Source organism: Drosophila novamexicana, unplaced genomic scaffold, assembly GCF_003285875.2.
Source record: "Drosophila novamexicana strain 15010-1031.04,08,12 unplaced genomic scaffold, DnovRS2.1 tig00000008-arrow-pilon, whole genome shotgun sequence".
In the NCBI taxonomy this organism is placed as follows: domain Eukaryota; kingdom Metazoa; phylum Arthropoda; class Insecta; order Diptera; family Drosophilidae; genus Drosophila; species Drosophila novamexicana.
The window spans coordinates 7,145,593-7,162,603 of record NW_020824765.1 but is presented as its reverse complement, the minus strand read 5'-3'; the positions used below and the strand labels follow the sequence as shown (position 1 = coordinate 7,162,603).

At 36.3% G+C, this 17,011-nt stretch overlaps 1 protein-coding gene across 5 annotated transcripts in view; it reads left to right on the top strand.

Moving 5' to 3' along the window:
* Positions 1–17,011, top strand: part of LOC115763611 (potassium channel subfamily T member 2) — a 102,255-nt gene that overhangs the window by 67,342 nt on the left and 17,902 nt on the right. For all 5 annotated transcript variants that reach the window (XM_030706261.1, XM_030706253.1, XM_030706247.1 and 2 more), the window contains exons 2-11: positions 10,880–10,959; positions 12,008–12,107; positions 12,226–12,424; positions 12,887–12,961; positions 13,050–13,133; positions 13,224–13,318; positions 13,404–13,587; positions 15,155–15,418; positions 15,513–15,691; positions 15,900–16,040. In XM_030706261.1, the coding sequence (XP_030562121.1) occupies positions 10,880–10,959; positions 12,008–12,107; positions 12,226–12,424; positions 12,887–12,961; positions 13,050–13,133; positions 13,224–13,318; positions 13,404–13,587; positions 15,155–15,418; positions 15,513–15,691; positions 15,900–16,040 (1,401 nt within the window). The remainder of the gene's footprint in view (positions 1–10,879; positions 10,960–12,007; positions 12,108–12,225; positions 12,425–12,886; positions 12,962–13,049; positions 13,134–13,223; positions 13,319–13,403; positions 13,588–15,154; positions 15,419–15,512; positions 15,692–15,899; positions 16,041–17,011) is intronic.

Sequence of the window (17,011 nt, the reverse complement as noted above, 5' to 3'; positions counted from 1 at the left end):
TTCTTGAACATTTAAATGTTTGCATACATTTGGGCAGAGTTGAACAGTTGTTGTGACAGACAGCATGTGACTAAGTGTGTGTGTGTGTGGGTGTGAGACACTGGTCTAATCGATAAACCTAATGAGCTATGAGCGCACCAGCACAGAGACAGTGTTTATTCTAAAATTAACTGTCGTGAAAAAGTAGTTCGGAAATAACTCATACGCCACGTTGTGCAAACAAAACCTGTGTGTTTCCGCTTAACAAAAAAACAACATTGCTCTACTTGTTGTTCAAGTGTTTTTCTATTATTTTAATGCATTTTTAATGTAACTGCAATTTGGCTGAGTGCAAGTCGCATTATGATTGATATGATACCAGCGCATAGAGCGATGAGAAAAATTGCCATTGATGCATATTTTAAAATAAAAACAAAAAAATGAAACAAACCTGAAAAAATTCGTTAAGTGTTCGTTCATGTTGTACAAATTTGTGTATATGGGTCAGCTGCCTGGGGCCTATGCTGCGTATACTTAACTTCTAAGCCTAGCTGAAGGTGTAAAATATGAAAAGGTACTTAATGTAATTGGGGCACAGTCATGTGTGTCGAAAGCACAACAATGGCCATTAAATGCTAACATTTAGTGACACACACACACACTCATAACGCACCCATTAAACACGCGGCAACAGCATAAATCATAAACACGCTGCGTATACTTAATGTGCGTGTGTGTGTTTTTGTGTGCTACCGGGAGTTGCCGCGCTTCCCATTCCATAAAAGAGGGGGGCGTTACTCATGTCATGCTCGAGTTATCAAAACCTGGAAGTACTTCAATTAATCACAGGAAATTCGTCAATTATTCAGCACTTGACAATGACTCAAGAAAATATGTAAATTGCATTCAGCTTTTTGTTGAGATATATCCTGTCAATATGCAACAATGGGTATGATGCTTGAAAATGCATAGATATAAGCCTGATGAAGGCTTTGACTTTTAAATGAGTCTTTAATGTAAGAGCTTAAGACTCCTGAATACCTTTTTGTATGAAGATTCTACTATAAGTATAGGCCTTTTTTTTAATAAATTATATTATATATTTATCTATAAATACATTTGTTGTTTACTTTAAAATATGCGACTAACATTTACAGAAGTTGACGAAAGTAACATTTAATTTATTTATTTATTTTATATATGTTATTTTAGTCTACTCAGTTAGACGCGGATAATTTATACAAGAGTGGGCCATAATGTTTGTATTTAATTTATTTTATTTCTTGTTGATGCATTTAGTTTTTTCCCCTATTTAATTTTTCAATTCATTACATAGAACTGACCACCAAATGAGTTTCAAATAAAGTTTCAAATTCCTGGAAATAAATAAACTGTTACGCATATTAATTTTTAATGACATTTGCTGGTTGTTTGGCGACCTTTCAAATAGTTTAACTACTTTAACTTGTGCAAAGCAATTTGCCAAATTTAATTCAAAGCTCGCACTTGAAACTGTAGTTAGCCAAACTTTCTAATTGATGTGAAATGTGCATGAGTTTAAGTATGCAACTGTTTTGATTCTTCTTCGTAGTGCAACCCATACATTTTGTGTACATCAAACATTTCTTTTAATTAGATTTCTTTTCAAGTGAAATATCTGATTTCAAAGCCAATGAAAACCATAATTTTTAATGGATTCCAAATGAATGTCGCTTTCTATTATTTTTGCAACGATTTTTGTGTATTTGGTATTTTCCAATTAATAGAGGGTTTTCTTGAGTGAAGCGCTCTTTTGATGCTTGTCATTTTTGTTGTTTTTTAATTGGCAGCTCAGAAAGCTTTGTCTTAAATATGCATGAGGCAATTGCAAATCGATACGTGTCCTTGCTGGCAAATATCACGGCAAGGGCGCCCAGCGATAACATTTTGTATTTCTCTTTTAATTGAAAAAGACGCTGGACTCTCGAGCCAGCTCCTCGGGTCAAGTAAGTGGCCATAAACTGCAGCTGCCCGAGACAGCATATTTAAATTGAATATAAAGCAGAGCAGCAGGCACAAGTTAAAGCACTCACTCCCTGACAGAGACTTAGTTATCCTTGCCTTAGCTCTAAACCCTGTTTAAACCGTAAGCCAAAAGCCATTATGCTCAAACTCAACGAAACCAAACCACAAAATGTTGCTTGGCCATTTAAGCAGCTGTTGTTGGCCTGGTCTCAAAGCGGACAAATTGGCAGTGGTCCGGTCCGTGTGGCATTTGCCTTTTGATTTGACTTTGCCATTGTACTACAGTACTTTAGTCATTTATCAATATGTCACTTAGTAGCTATTGTTTCTAGGGGGTTCTAAGTGCTCTCTGATTCTGTGAATCACGTCTGATGACTTTGACTTTGACATTTGAGCCACACACCCACACACACACACACGTACACAAAAAATTCGCTTAGTGGTCGCGCGCTGAGTGTCAAAAATCAAGACAAATCAAATAATTTGCATTGTCGTCTCGGGCGGCGTCAAATTGTCTGCATTACGTGCCCCGTTTAACACCGAAGAACATTACAACAACAAAGTATCTGCTGCGGCTTCTTAAATATTTATAACATTCCAGCTATTTAGGGCGCATCCACAAAAATATGCTACACACATTTTTCACATTTTTCTTGAAATTAGAGATGGCAGCGTTTCAGACAGTGTTGCCATTTATAAAGCTCCATTCATAAAATTAGGCAAATGAGGTTGTCGCATTAGCAAGACTTCTAATAATGAAAATTATAAGTATAAGAAGTTTAAATTTTGTATATTTTGAAAAGAATCAGCAATTTTTATTTTAAAAAGAAACTAACTAAAGTACTTTTAGACTTCAATCAATTTGTAGGTAGTCATAGCAGAGTATAAAAAGAAGCCATAGATGTTCTGATCAGAAAATATCTAAATCTAAAGTAGTGTTCCCTTAGAAGTGTACTTAAATAATAATTATAATATATTTTTGTGGCTGTCTGAAAGAAAAAATATAGAGCGGGCTCTCACTTTCTGCCAGCGAAATGCGAAATGACCCGAAAAAAGCCATTTTTATATTAAAGAAAACATTAATTAGGCATTAGGGCAAATTGATGGCATAAATTGAAAAACCAACGCAATTAAATGTCAATTAAATTGTTTATAATTTAATTTTACATTAGTATTTCACATATTTCACGCCCTGCGAGTTTATCCAAATTAACGAATAGCCTGCAAATGGGATTTGAGCAGTAATTAAAATATGAGTTAATATCATCAATTTAACAAATTGCCAACGTGCGTGACCTGTGGCTGAATGGCCAGAAATTACCCAAAGATGCAATTAAAATTTGCGTAAACATACAATAAAGCCCTTGTATGATAATAATATCAAGCATTAAAACGTATTCAAGTGGGTATGCGTTTTTAAAAAGGGGTCTTAAAATAGAATTAATTAAGCGCTAGTTGCGATAACCCAGCTTAAATTGGACATTAAACGTGAAATGGCTTTCGCTTTAAGAACAAATTAATCAGGCTCTAAAATTAATAATAATTAAAGAGTTCATTGTCTTCTGTCAATAAAGAAACACAACGCTTAAAGCTTTGATTAAATTTAAAGCTAATGTTTAAATGTGGCAAAAGTTGAATATAGCTGATATTTTCTCGCAAAACCTATTAGCATCATTCTAGCTTAAAGCTGTAAGGTGCTTTAAAAGCTAAACAGCTTTAGCTTGTGTGCTGACTTAAGCTCAAAGCGGGATCTCCTCACAATCAACAGTATATTGTGCTCCTATCTTACACTCAAACTCGCTGCAGCTGCCAGGGATTAATCGCAAGCTTTGGGTGTCCCATTCAACTAGTGTCATTTCGATGCTTACAACAACGCCATGCCCATTTGACGCAAGACTGTGACGCCAATAAATTTATTAAATGTCCAAAGTGCAAACAATTGACGAAGAACACGCACACACACACGGAAAAAGTAATATTGAAATCTGTAAGGGCGAGAGACAGTTTGTATGTGTGTGTGTGTGTGGAGGGTGTCTCGCTGCGTTCTGAATTGCGTGTTCAAACAACAAATTAATTACGGGCGGGCAATCAATTTTGATTAAAGTAAAACTCCGGAACTGTCAGACAACTGTCTTAAAGTATATTTCAGCTAGATCGAAAATTCCGTTGAGAGACTGCAACTGAAGGGAAACTAATCGAATCAATTATTAAAGCAACTAACTGAAACTGAGTCTATTTAACACACATGCATTATAAATGCTGTACATCATAAGTCATCACATCAATCGAATATCGTTAAGCGCTTAAAGGCGGTTCTCACTAAGATAAAACTATTGTTGCTTACCGAAAACCCGCTCACAGTTTGTATATTTAGTGTTTATCAAAAGTTATAAACTTAAAAGATTCATACACATACAACTGGGTGTATGTGTGTGTGCGTGTGTGTGTATGGCTTATGCGTGTGATATCTAACTGAAAACGACTGGCCAATGGATCATCTATTATGCAATATGGCGGGCAACAGTCGCAACTCGTCCTACAATTGTCTATCATCATGGGACTCCTACGATCGTATACCCAGGTATGTATTGTGTCCTGTCAAAGGACTCTGCCCAAATGGTGGATACATCTGCGCAGGCAATTGCTGTATGGCTGCTCTCACTGCTGTGCAACAAATCAAATTACGTATACGCAGCGCTAATTCAATTTTTGTTCTATATTGATTTTTAAAGCACTGCGCCACGTTTCTTCAGACGCGGTGTCAACTAAATGTAATAGAAAATAGAAAAGCATTTAAGTAGCAATCATAAATTGATTGCCATTAGCAATAAAATCTAATCAAATTTCAACTAAAAGCACACAACACAAAAGACAATAATAGTGTGTCAAGTGTGTGTTAAGAAATTTACAGCTGAGCCAAGTACTCTGGGCGCCTCAGTTTTGAGCAAAGTTATTTTTAGTTCAGTTCTTAATTACATTTTCAGCTACAGTTTTAGCTATTGCGCCATTTAGTTGAAGAGCCATTCAAATAATTAAACTAATTGAAATAAGTTTAAGCTAACACGTTTTATTGTAAATACACTTCTAACGAATTCGAAGCACAATTACTAAGCTGTTGTCTGTTCGATTTCAAAGGATTCCACAGAAATATATATGTATCTTATTTTTAAAAGTGTTTTCAACTTAAATGAAAGGGTAACAGAACTTTATTTCAGTGGAATAAACACAACAGTGGCATTCAGAGCATGTCTGGATGTATATTAACTGTCTATATCATTTGAATTGCTCTGTAATAAATAAAGTGCACTCATGTTACTAACCGCTGCAAATTTAAGTAGTCATTTTTGGCTCAGTGAAGCCTCTCACATTCAATTTAATCCAAATAAAATTCGACACAAGTTCGCATTGACTCAATGTTTGTTGGGCTGAATGTCAATTTTCACTGTTATTTAAATGTTATATGAAAGTTTATTAACTATATTTATAAAGAATTATCATAATTAAAAACTGCAAGACCCATTAATTTTTGATAATTCACTTGGCGCATGATTCGCCAAAGTATGTTTATTTGAACTGCGCTGAAAAGTATGCTATACTTTTTTTTGTTTAATTATCTTTGTTTTGAAGCAACTATTCTTAAGGCAGCTTTCGCTGTTAAGGTAACTATCTTAAGCATTTATTTAAAAACAGAGTTTAGCACTATTTATAAAGTATTGTGCTTCAAAACTTGCATTAAATTTAACTTCACGCTTAAATTTATATATAGTTGTATATATATAATTAAATGAAAGCCCACCCTTAACTGCTGACCAACGCAGAGCTCTGCTCTTGTTTAATTGACTTTGCTAAGCTAAAAAGTTTTCATCTATTGTTTTAAAACATTAACTTAGTTTTGGCGTTAATTTTATTAATTTTAATGTGACGATGGGGACTACGACCCAAAGTTGGCAGAAAACTGTCGCAGTTTTGTATATGCGTGCAGTTAAAAACATGGTTAAATTTATTTCATTTGCTTAAAAGACGTCGAATATAATTGGATTTTTGGCATAACAAGTACTGAAAGTACTTTAAAATTGATACAATGTGGCTTGGCAAAATATCAGCAAAATAAATGGTACAAACTATTCTATTTCCATGCACAAACACACAACAGCAACAAAACAGCAACAGCTTGTGCATAGTATATGAAGTTTTTATGATAGAATCAATATGCATACGTATGGTTGAATGCTATGCAAATATTTGCACAAGCATCGACAAATAATTGAGTGAACTAAAGTTGGAAAAAGCTATGCAAAAGTTTGTGGCAACAGTTTGTCAAGAGATATATATTGTCTACATATGTTCTCTATACGTATGCATGTATGTTGTATGCGTAATGTGTACAACTCATCTAAAAAATGATTGCATGCAGTTGGGTCTGACTCATCAAGTCTGCGTGTTGAATTTAAGGCCTGGCATCAATTTACTGATGGTATTTTTCTTTTTTTTTTTCTTGCTTTTTTGCTTTTCTTGCTGAAGCACTTATTATAATGTTTGCCTTGTGGCCCAACAAATTGCGCGCTAATGTGTTTTTGTTGCCTCATCATTTGATTAGGGCGTCAAATTTAATGTTGATATTGAATTTAAAGCTGAGCCCGCGGCGTGGCTACCAGCTCTTTGCTTTTACCTATAGATGTGTATATATATTGTTTGTACCTTTTATTGATTTTTAAATGTGATTTTCGTTTTTTCTTCGAGCGTTTAGGCCAGGCTGAGAGCTGGCTCACATTTCTATTAGCAACAGCGCCATGTTTACGAACACACAGATTTGATTACAAAACTTGATTAAATTTCACTTTGAAAGAGATTTTTCTTAAAGCACATTTTGGCGAAGCGTGGGTTCTTTCTAGGCCCAAAAATCAAAGCGCAACAAAGCTCCTCCATGAAATACCTGGCATAACAATGAATCGGCTTTTGTTGTTGTTGTATCGTTGCCCGTTGCCCGTTGGCCACACAAAGGCACCGTAACACAAAGGTCTTATGTCTACGGCGGACATCAACAACGGCTCAAAACGAGCTGTTTTTGCCACTACTCAAAGGGTCGATGCGTTGGTTCAAAACCCAATTGAGTAACTTTAGCCAGTTTGTCTCACCAGGTTAATGGTGGCTCTTCAAGGCGACAGGGCGTCGCTAGGGCCTGACCTGATGTATATGTGAGACACAACTCGCTTATTGCAGTTGGCGTTGTTGTTGGACCATTAAATGATGATGCTTGAGTGAGCTCGAAAGGATATAAAACAAAAGCGCGTGTCCTCCTTAAATTATCCAGCAGTGTTTCGGTTTTGCGTTAAGTGCTCGACGATGGAGCTGCACACGCGTTGATTGCCCAGAGCCATTCACATTGATTGTGGCCCATAAAAAGTTGAGAGCTTTTACAGTAAACTCGCCTCAGTGCGCACATAATTACAGCCAAAAGCTGAGATAAAAGTCAAACAGTGAAATTGTTTAATGGCCACTGCATGGAAATGCACTCCAAACTATCTACGGCTGCGAACAGTAAGTTAGGTCAGCTTGCAAGGGAAACACAGAAAATAATAATTAGAAAATGGAAAATTTACATATATTAAAGCCAGAAGTCAGATACAGTCGCTGGCAATTAATTTATACAGAACAAAGACAGACAACACTATTCTATAGCTATGACAAATAAGCACTAAAAATCTACACAATTAATCTAATTCAATTAATTAAGCTCAAGTTTCATATATTAGATATTAGATGATTGGTTAGAATCCATCAAGAACATTGTCACGAAATGTGCAGCACATAAAGAAAGGCAACTATATATCTGCAATTAGATGTGTGATTAAACATACAAATATATATCACACGTCTGCACTGTCATTAAATGCAAGGTACTCAGAAAAATAATTATTTTTCTTGGTTATTTTATTTATTTATTACTTATAATATATAGGTATACATACTTCCGCAATTAACTTCTTCAGCTTATGCCTATCAACATTTATTTAGCTTCATTATGGAAAATCAAATTTAAGTTAACATTTTTGTAAGCATATAAATACCATAAAATATTTAAAAAATAAATACCTGTTTCTCACAGAAAACTCAAAAACAACCTCATCTGTAAGCTACTATATATTATTTACAACTATACCTATTAAACATTTTGTATTATTCTTTTCTCATATGCATATAATTTTATATATTTTTTAACATATATTTTTCTTGCTACCAATTTAAATAGAAGTCATAAAATGCTTCAGAAGCAACTAATATCTGAAAAAGTTGCTAAAAGCTTACGTTTTACGAATTCAGATGTTTATGTTTTACCGAATTCAAAAAATGCTTTGAGCGTCTTATAACATTTAGCTTTAAATAATTTATTATTTTAAATTAACTGAAAACCCTCTTAAATCTAGACGTCATAATAAACATGCTTGAAATAATAAATTAGTGTAATTTCCAGCAAAATTCATTGTACCCCGTAATGTTAAAGCCGAGAGCTTTAACAGCTATCAATCAATATAATTTGCTAGCTTTAGCTAAACACTGGCATTTATTTTAATGTAATGTGATCAAACACTTGCAGCTAGTGTCATTGCACCATGTATAAATGTTTGTTGACATTTCTTTTGGGAAGTTGCGGGGCCGAACATCAAAGTCGCCTGGGTTCAATTGCTGCTACTGAACTTTGGCATTGTTTTCTCCCCAGAGGGAAGGAAGGTGGGGCGGTTGCCAAAAAGACGATCCTGCATGTGTTAGCTGTAGCCGCTGCCAGCAGCTGGTTGCCCTTTGATTGCCACAGCGAATGTTGCAAGCATTAGTTGCTGCCAACAAAATTTACAAGCAGCTGCAAATTATTCTTGTACCGCGTTCAATGGCCGAGTGGAATGAACCCCGTCAGCGAATTTCCGTCTGGCAGTTCACAGGCTTTAACCACAGGTCAGAGTTGATTGTATGCAGTGGCACGTTGTGCGTTTGTGCCAAGTGGCTGTGGCATAACTGATTGGCCACCAGCGGGGCGAGCGTTAATATTGTGCCACGCACTGCAGTCATTGCCACTTGCTGCCCACGCGGGTGCCATTTATTCCGCCTTGGCTCAGTTTATCTGTGCGTGCATTAACCTTGACATGAATATGCACAGGACCCCAGAGCTCTCGGACTGTATTTGTGTCTAGTTCATAATGTGTTACAAACTAGCTGCAAACAAAACAAAGCTTCAGGTTGGCAATTTATGTGCTTTGTATTCAAATAGACTTTTTTTTGTGTTTTTTTCAGCACAATACCCCCAAACTGCGACGTCTTTAATTACTTAAGACCCGACCTAGACAGACAATCAACTCGCAGTGCGTCGGACTTCTGAGGGGCAGTCAAGTGTTTGAGTAAAGTCTGCTTGAATGTTTTGCTGTTTGCCAGGCACTCGGAAAGTTTTGAATTATGGTCAAAGCTGAAGCAATTTACATGCTTGGGCATCTACAAGATACGAGATGCTCGCAATGCAACTAACATACATGTATTGTGGCTTGCAGCTGGCTCAACTGCAAGTTTGCTATTCAGCGTTTGGGCCTTCAAGTTGTCAGCTGCAGCGCAATTGCCAGATAAACGTTTCCATTTTGTTGCTCATACGCCACGTTGCATGCTCAATGTTTATATTGCACTAGCAACAGATGTGCCAATAAATAAAATAATAACTATGCATCCGGCTATGGAAGAAGACCAAATTGTAGAAAAACGTTAAACTGAAATACGTGAAATGACACGAGCCGATCGAGAGGTTAAGGCAAGTTGGTGGAAAGAAGTTGTGCTTGGAAAACATCATTTTGCATCTTTAATGTGCTGTCAAAGCTTACGAATTAAAAAGCGACACACTTTGTGCATATTAACTAATTTGTAGCTTCATTATAGTTAATATTGCTTGCAACTTCATGAGCTTTTCAAGCAGAAAATAAAGATATAATCATAGTATCGAACCTACCCTTGCAGCTATTTCGATTATGTTGGATTAATCTTCTAAACCTTCCAGACCTTTTTTCAAGTAAGCGCAAGCACCAGCTTTGAATAGCTTTGAATCATTATTAAAGCTTAAAACTTCTACACAATACTTATACACTGAAACTGCAGTTTTAATGCGCTTTCAAATACAAAATTTAGCTATTTAATTAATCGTTTGCTTTGAAACAAACTTTTTCTTTATTTATTCATATATTACGCTTTCAATGCAGGTAGAAGTATTATTTTCACCTTTGAATTTTTTAAGATTTCCAAGATGACTGTGATTAATCGCTGGATGAATACAAATTTATTTCACAGCTAGCAGCGAGTGTCATTGGCAGTTTACTTGCAATATGCTGCTTCCATTGGTGTTGCTGCTGCTGTTGTTGTTGTTGCTGTCAAGTGTGTACGCTGTCAAGCAGCTGCAACGTGCAGCAACACTCACACACATAAACACACTCCCATACACACACAGAAAGAGGTAGAAAAAGAGAACCTACTGACATTTTAATATATACTTTCTTGGCACTCGCTGCACCCACTTCCTAATAGAAATGCCATGAAAAGTGTAAGTAGAAGCGAATACAGTATGCCATTTGAGGGTGTCGGAGCGGGAAATAGCTGCCATTGGCAACATCCTGTTCCGTTCAACCACTTGGTCTGTCACCTTGTGCTCCGTATAATGTGATAAGTAAGCGCATCAATTGTCAAATGCAGCATCAAGTAAATTGCCATTTTATTGATACTACTGCTTATTCTGGGTAATTTTTACAATGCCTTAATTTATTTACCACAAAAAGCCAAATGCGCTTTGCATTCTGTAAGAGGCTTTTGTGCCCGACAGCCAATCAAATCACATTTTAAATATAAATTACCATTCTTTTCTCTATATTTGCAGAGTGCGTGTGGAGTACTATGTGAATGAAAATACATTCAAAGAAAGACTGCAACTCTATTTCATTAAGAATCAGCGTTCAAGTAAGTATTCAAATTACTTTTTAACTGCTTAAGCTAAGCTTCCAAATTACTTGACATAGTCAAAAATACAGTGATATATCCTTACATGGACTGTTTTTAGCTATATGTATTGAACTATAAGTTCAACTTGTCTAAAAACAGACTTTATAAAAACACAGCTACCTTAGGGACATATGTATATAATGATTTCTTATCAATTTGTTCCGATTCGACTGCTTTTTCATTTCTGGTATTCATTTTTCGGTTGGTATTTACTTTAATAATTAGTGTTAGATAAGTTTTCGTAAACGATATATAAATAGAATCTCAAACAGATTTTCAAGTTGAACTTTCATTTAACCTTTTCTATAAATTGATGTAGAAAAGATTACAACGAATTTTAGCAGAATTTAATGAAATTTAATAAAATAATTTTAAGAGCAGAAATAAAGTGCTTGTTACGCATTGAAGGAATATTTTACTTTATAGCAAATATAGGACTATTCTCTAATTTCGGGCTTATCTGTGAGTTCACTTTAGAGAAGTACAACTGTAGCTCTTTTAAGCCAAACAACAAATGTCTAACTGAATTGTACTGCGGTTTTGCAAAGCAGACAGAGCTTTGAATTCCCGAATGTAAATAAACTTATGGCAAAACGATTAAAGTTTTCGTAGGCCGCACAAACAATTGAATCAATTGGAAAAACACGTGTAAGACGAGGCAGAGCAGCAGCAGCAACAACAACAACAACGAACACAGGACTGACATTGTCTAAGAAGAAGAAGCAGACTCAATATACTTGAGTAAATATTGATTTGGATAGGAAATAATTGTACAGGTAAACAGGTCGAACAGGTAAATAGGTAGATTGGTAAACAGTCAAATGAGGGTGAGTTGTTTTTTTTTTTGTTTTTTTCGCCCAATAAGTCAGTCAGTTAGTTAGTCAGGCGCTGACTGGAAAAACGGACAGGTTAGATAGTTAGGTAAAAGGTAAACTAACGAACTCATGTAATTTAGTTGTCTGACCCAAATTTCGTTTTGTGTTTGTGCTACTTTCTCTTTTTCAAGGCTTACGCATACGAATTGCCGATTTATTCCTTAAGTTACTGTCGTGTGTTCTCTACATAATACGTGTGATATTGGATAAAAATCCAACATTTATAACATGGTAAGCTAAAAGCCAACAGCAAATAACTTCAAATTGCAATAGCTCACAAGATTTATTGTGACCCTCACCACACCACACCCATTCTCCATATATCTCTATCTGCGTGTGTTTACTCTAGCTATGGCTGCGAAGTGGCCAATAAGACAGAGTTTATCATCTCTGCCAAGCTGACGGAGGAGGAGTTCCAGGAGAATCCAATTATTAACTGGGATGCAATACTCTGGGTGAATCGTCCCACGGTGCTCTGGGTGCTACAATTACTTCTGGCCATGGTGTCGTTAACTCAATCTTTGGTTCTTACATATCTAGGCTATAAGGTGAGTCGCCCACACAAATATATTAATTGTTGTTGAATGTACATTTTAATATGTGTTATTAAATTTAAAAATATGTAAAAGATGAAAAAAATACATATATTTCTGAAGAAAATATAAAATTAATAATTAAAATGCGAACTTTGATGTATTTTTTTTTACCCGCAACATTTATTTTATTTGTATAACACTAATATTTTATATGGCCGTGGTTTCAGTTCATGCTTAAAAACAGTATAAAAATTATTAATTTTCAAAGATACAAAAAAAAAAATTGCATAGGAAAGGAAGGAAATTAGGCTTTACAATTGGTTTGATTTTGAAAATTAGTTTAGAAAGATTTAGAAATATTTTACATTAAACAAAAATTTATTTATAAATATATAAATTTGGCTCTTAACTGTCTTGCTTACCAATTGTTCAACTTTTATAAAGTTTCATCTAATCGTTTAATTTTGTTAACAGGGCAACATATGGCAGCAAATACTCTCATTTCACTTTATACTAGAATTAGTAACGACAATACCCTTTGCACTAACGGTAAGTACACTTCAAATTTAACATTAAATAATATTTATATATTTCTATTTATGATTATTATTATTTTTTTATTTTTTTTCACTGGTAGATTGTGCATCCGCCGCTGCGCAATCTTTTCATACCAATTTTTCTAAATTGCTGGCTGGCCAAGCGCTCGCTGGAGAACATGTTTGTAAGTGTCTCTCTGTGTGTCTGTATGTGTGTTATTATTATTATTAATTTAAACATAATTCTCAATTTGAATGCTGCAACATTTCTGTAGAACGATTTGCATCGCGCTATGCAAAAATCACAATCGGCTTTGTCGCAGCAGTTGACCATTTTGTCGGCCACATTGCTGTGCTTGGTCTTCACCAGGTAACTATAACCAAGGACCACAGCCTCCCTTCTGCCTTCTCTCTCTCTCTCGCTCTCAAACTATCTCCGTCTGTTTCTCTTTTAGTGTTTGCGGTATACAGCACTTTCAGCGCGCCGGACATCGCCATTTGAATCTATTCCAGAGCACCTACTATGTGGTTGTGACCTTCTCCACGGTTGGCTACGGTGATTTTGTGCCGGACATTTGGCCATCACAGCTGTATATGGTCATCATGATTTGTGTGGCGCTGATTGTGCTGCCCACGCAGGTGAGTAAATGCATTTAATGCCCGACTGCGTCCGGCTACTTTGCAGAACACACTCTTCGCTTGACTTTGAGGAACCTTTTCGAAATGCGGCTTATCTGTGCTAAGGCCACAGTCAGCCTGCTTCAGAGAGCTGCAAATATTTGTATTCAGCTTGTATATATAGACACACACACACACACATACACACGTTTTTAAGCTGCTTAGCCGCCCCACTTTACCACTGTGCAGTACATCAATCAAATTGGCTATTAACAGATGAGTCGACATCGACTACTGGTCATCAATCTGTCTAAATATATATGAGTCATGGGCCCACTCGACGCGACTTGCACTTGTTTGCCTCTGGGTCCAAACAATTAACGAGCAATTGTTAGTAGCATCGGAAAGTTCTATGGCCCGATATGAATGACTGACTGGCTGACTATTGGCCAAACAAGAGCATCAATCAAAATGTTTTTTTTTCCGCGCGACTTTTCATAGCATACTTTTTGGGGACCGGCTGCAGTCGCTGCTGTCAAACAAGCGCGAGCTGCATGTCAATGTGCGCGACGCGTTCCAACAATTTATGGCCAGCCATAACAATAACAACAGCAACAGCAGCAACTTTGTGACCAAAATTTTAGCATGTGTGTGCGTGTGTGTGTGCCCGTGCGTGTTTTGGGTGTTTGCCTGCGCCTGAGCTTGAGCAAAGCACTTACAATTTATTGAAAATATAAGTGCTGCAGTACGAACTGCAATCGAGTTAAAAAGAAAATGCTGTCGCTGTCAATATATATTGTCAGCAATCTATCAATCTACAGCTAAATATACTATATAGCGCAGCGGGCTCTGAAATTCAATCAGGGCGCATGCCTAAAAATGATACCTATAAAAATATTTGTATAACCTGATGGATTTTGGCGATGACTAAAAGCGCCTTTTTATTTAAATCTAGTTATCAAACATTTTTAAATTGATTGAATTCGTTTGTGCTGAAATTCTGGCTTCCTACTGTCGCTCGCAATATACAATTTGTCAGCATCTGCAGATAATCTTCATACAAAAAAATATATATATGTGTATAGAGAGTCTTTATGGCCTAAAATATAATCAGCAGATATGGTACACACACAAATATTTGTATAGCCTAATGTATTTATACGATTACTACAAAATTATTAAAAAAATAAGAAGAGTTTTAACCAGAAATAATATCAATAGTCAAAAGAAAGAGGATATTCACTATTTGTAAGCATATAAATATTTTATATTAAATTATAATAGGAACAACAAAAAAGGTAAAAAATAATTGTTTGTTCTCTTAAAGCATAAATAATAATATAATAATAATAATAATTAATTAGATAAAAAAGAGTATACTAGATTTATGGATTCTCAAAAAATATTGTAGATATAAGTATATAATTTTATAGTAAATGTATCAAGTAGATTTCCAAACTGTAGAGTCGTCAGCTTCATTTAGACGGGAAGACAGCTCAGTAAAGTACGATATCTTATTTGCAATGAAAAAAAAACGTATATTTTGTTATAAATATGTACATCTTATACCTTTCGCTTTCATATGCAGTTTGAGCAGCTGGCTTTCACTTGGATGGAGCGCCAGAAATTGGGCGGCAGCTACTCGTCGCATCGTGCTCAGAGCGAGAAGCATGTAGTCGTATGCTCGACAACGCTGCACGCGGATACGATAATGGACTTTCTGAACGAGTTCTATGCGCATCCCCTGCTGCAGGACTTCTATGTGGTGCTGCTCAGTCCCATGGAGCTGGACACAACGATGCGAATGATACTGCAAGTGCCCATTTGGGCGCAGCGCGTCATCTACATACAGGTTGGTTAAATATTTGACAACTTGTGATTCGATTTGAATTGCATTTGACATTTTGCCGTTTGTCGTTTTCTGTTTGGCATTTGGCATTTGACAGGGCTCCTGTCTGAAGGATGGCGATTTGGCGCGAGCGCGTATGAACGAGGCGGAGGCGTGTTTCATATTGGCAGCTCGCAACTATGCGGATAAAACGGCTGCCGACGAGCATACCATACTACGCTCCTGGGCCGTCAAGGACTTTGCGCCGAATGTGCCGCAATATGTGCAGATATTCAGGTGAGTTGTGTGTACATGTGTGTGTGTGCGTGTGTGGGGCGCTTTGTCACGCCTCTGTTAATTTGGTTTCTTTCACTGTTTGCGCGCTGTGCGTGCCACACAACCAATGCAACCAATATATATATATATATATAAATATACAATCTTTTTTTTATACATATACATGTGTTCATTCGCTGCATATCCTGCGGAAATTCGCTGTGGCCAGACCGGAGCACAAGCTGCATGTGAAGTTCGCCGAGCACGTGGTCTGCGAGGATGAGTTCAAGTACGCGCTGCTGGCTAACAATTGCACCTGCCCGGGCGCCAGCACTCTGGTCACCCTTCTGCTGCACACATCACGCGGACAGTACGTATTTCAACCGTCATATCATTTATATATAACCTGTGTAATGCCCGGTCAACTGTTAATGGTCAGCAAACTAGAAAAAAAATTCACTTTCCATGCGTCAGCAAGTTTGCCGCCACGAGGCGTCACAGTTCAGCGCTTCTAATGTGTCACCTGGCCATACGCATCATATTTATGATGTCCCTACAGTGGGTATTAAGGGTAACAAATGACTAAATTACCTAAGCAACAGAATGCGATACAACCAAGCTTTATAAATGACAATTTTCATTGCCAATTCAAGTCAACTTGTTGAGCTTTCACTCATAAGCATTTAGAACGCATGGAGTATTAGAATCTTCAAATCTTTATCGCATTCGTCATAAAGTAAAGCTTTAATGTGCTTAAGCTTAATAACTCAAGGCTGTAATAGGTGAGAACAAATCCCGGAAAAAAAAATGTGTTTAAGATAAATCAACAGACCTAACATAAAGCTTTAATGCGCTTTAAGCTCATGCATAGCTTAATATCTTTAGACTGTAATAGGCGACAGGGAGGGATGTATAAAATCCTGGCAACGTAATTATGCTTAAAATAGATAGACCTAACTTAAATCTCCCATTAGTAAATATTACCAATTGTTTTGTTGTATTTATTAGCAATGAGCTTCTACATAAAGATTAAATAAAAACCTTTTTATGTTTTGAGTCGAAACTTTAGCTACAATCTTAAGTGAGGTTTATTGGTTTATGAATAAAGCGTTCAACCTTAGTTGAAGCTTTCATTTGCTTTAAAAGCTTAACATTGAAGTCTTAAATTAGTATTCAATCAAGCTGAGTATTTTTTGCCAATTATTAGAATCACTTAAAGTTCTAGAGGAATTTAATTTTTTTAAGAGCATTAAAGCTTCAACGTTCATTCATTTATTTTTAACGTGTGGGTACGAAATGGCACAAGGACGCATTTGTAAAAAGGAAATAAGCGAACGTCGC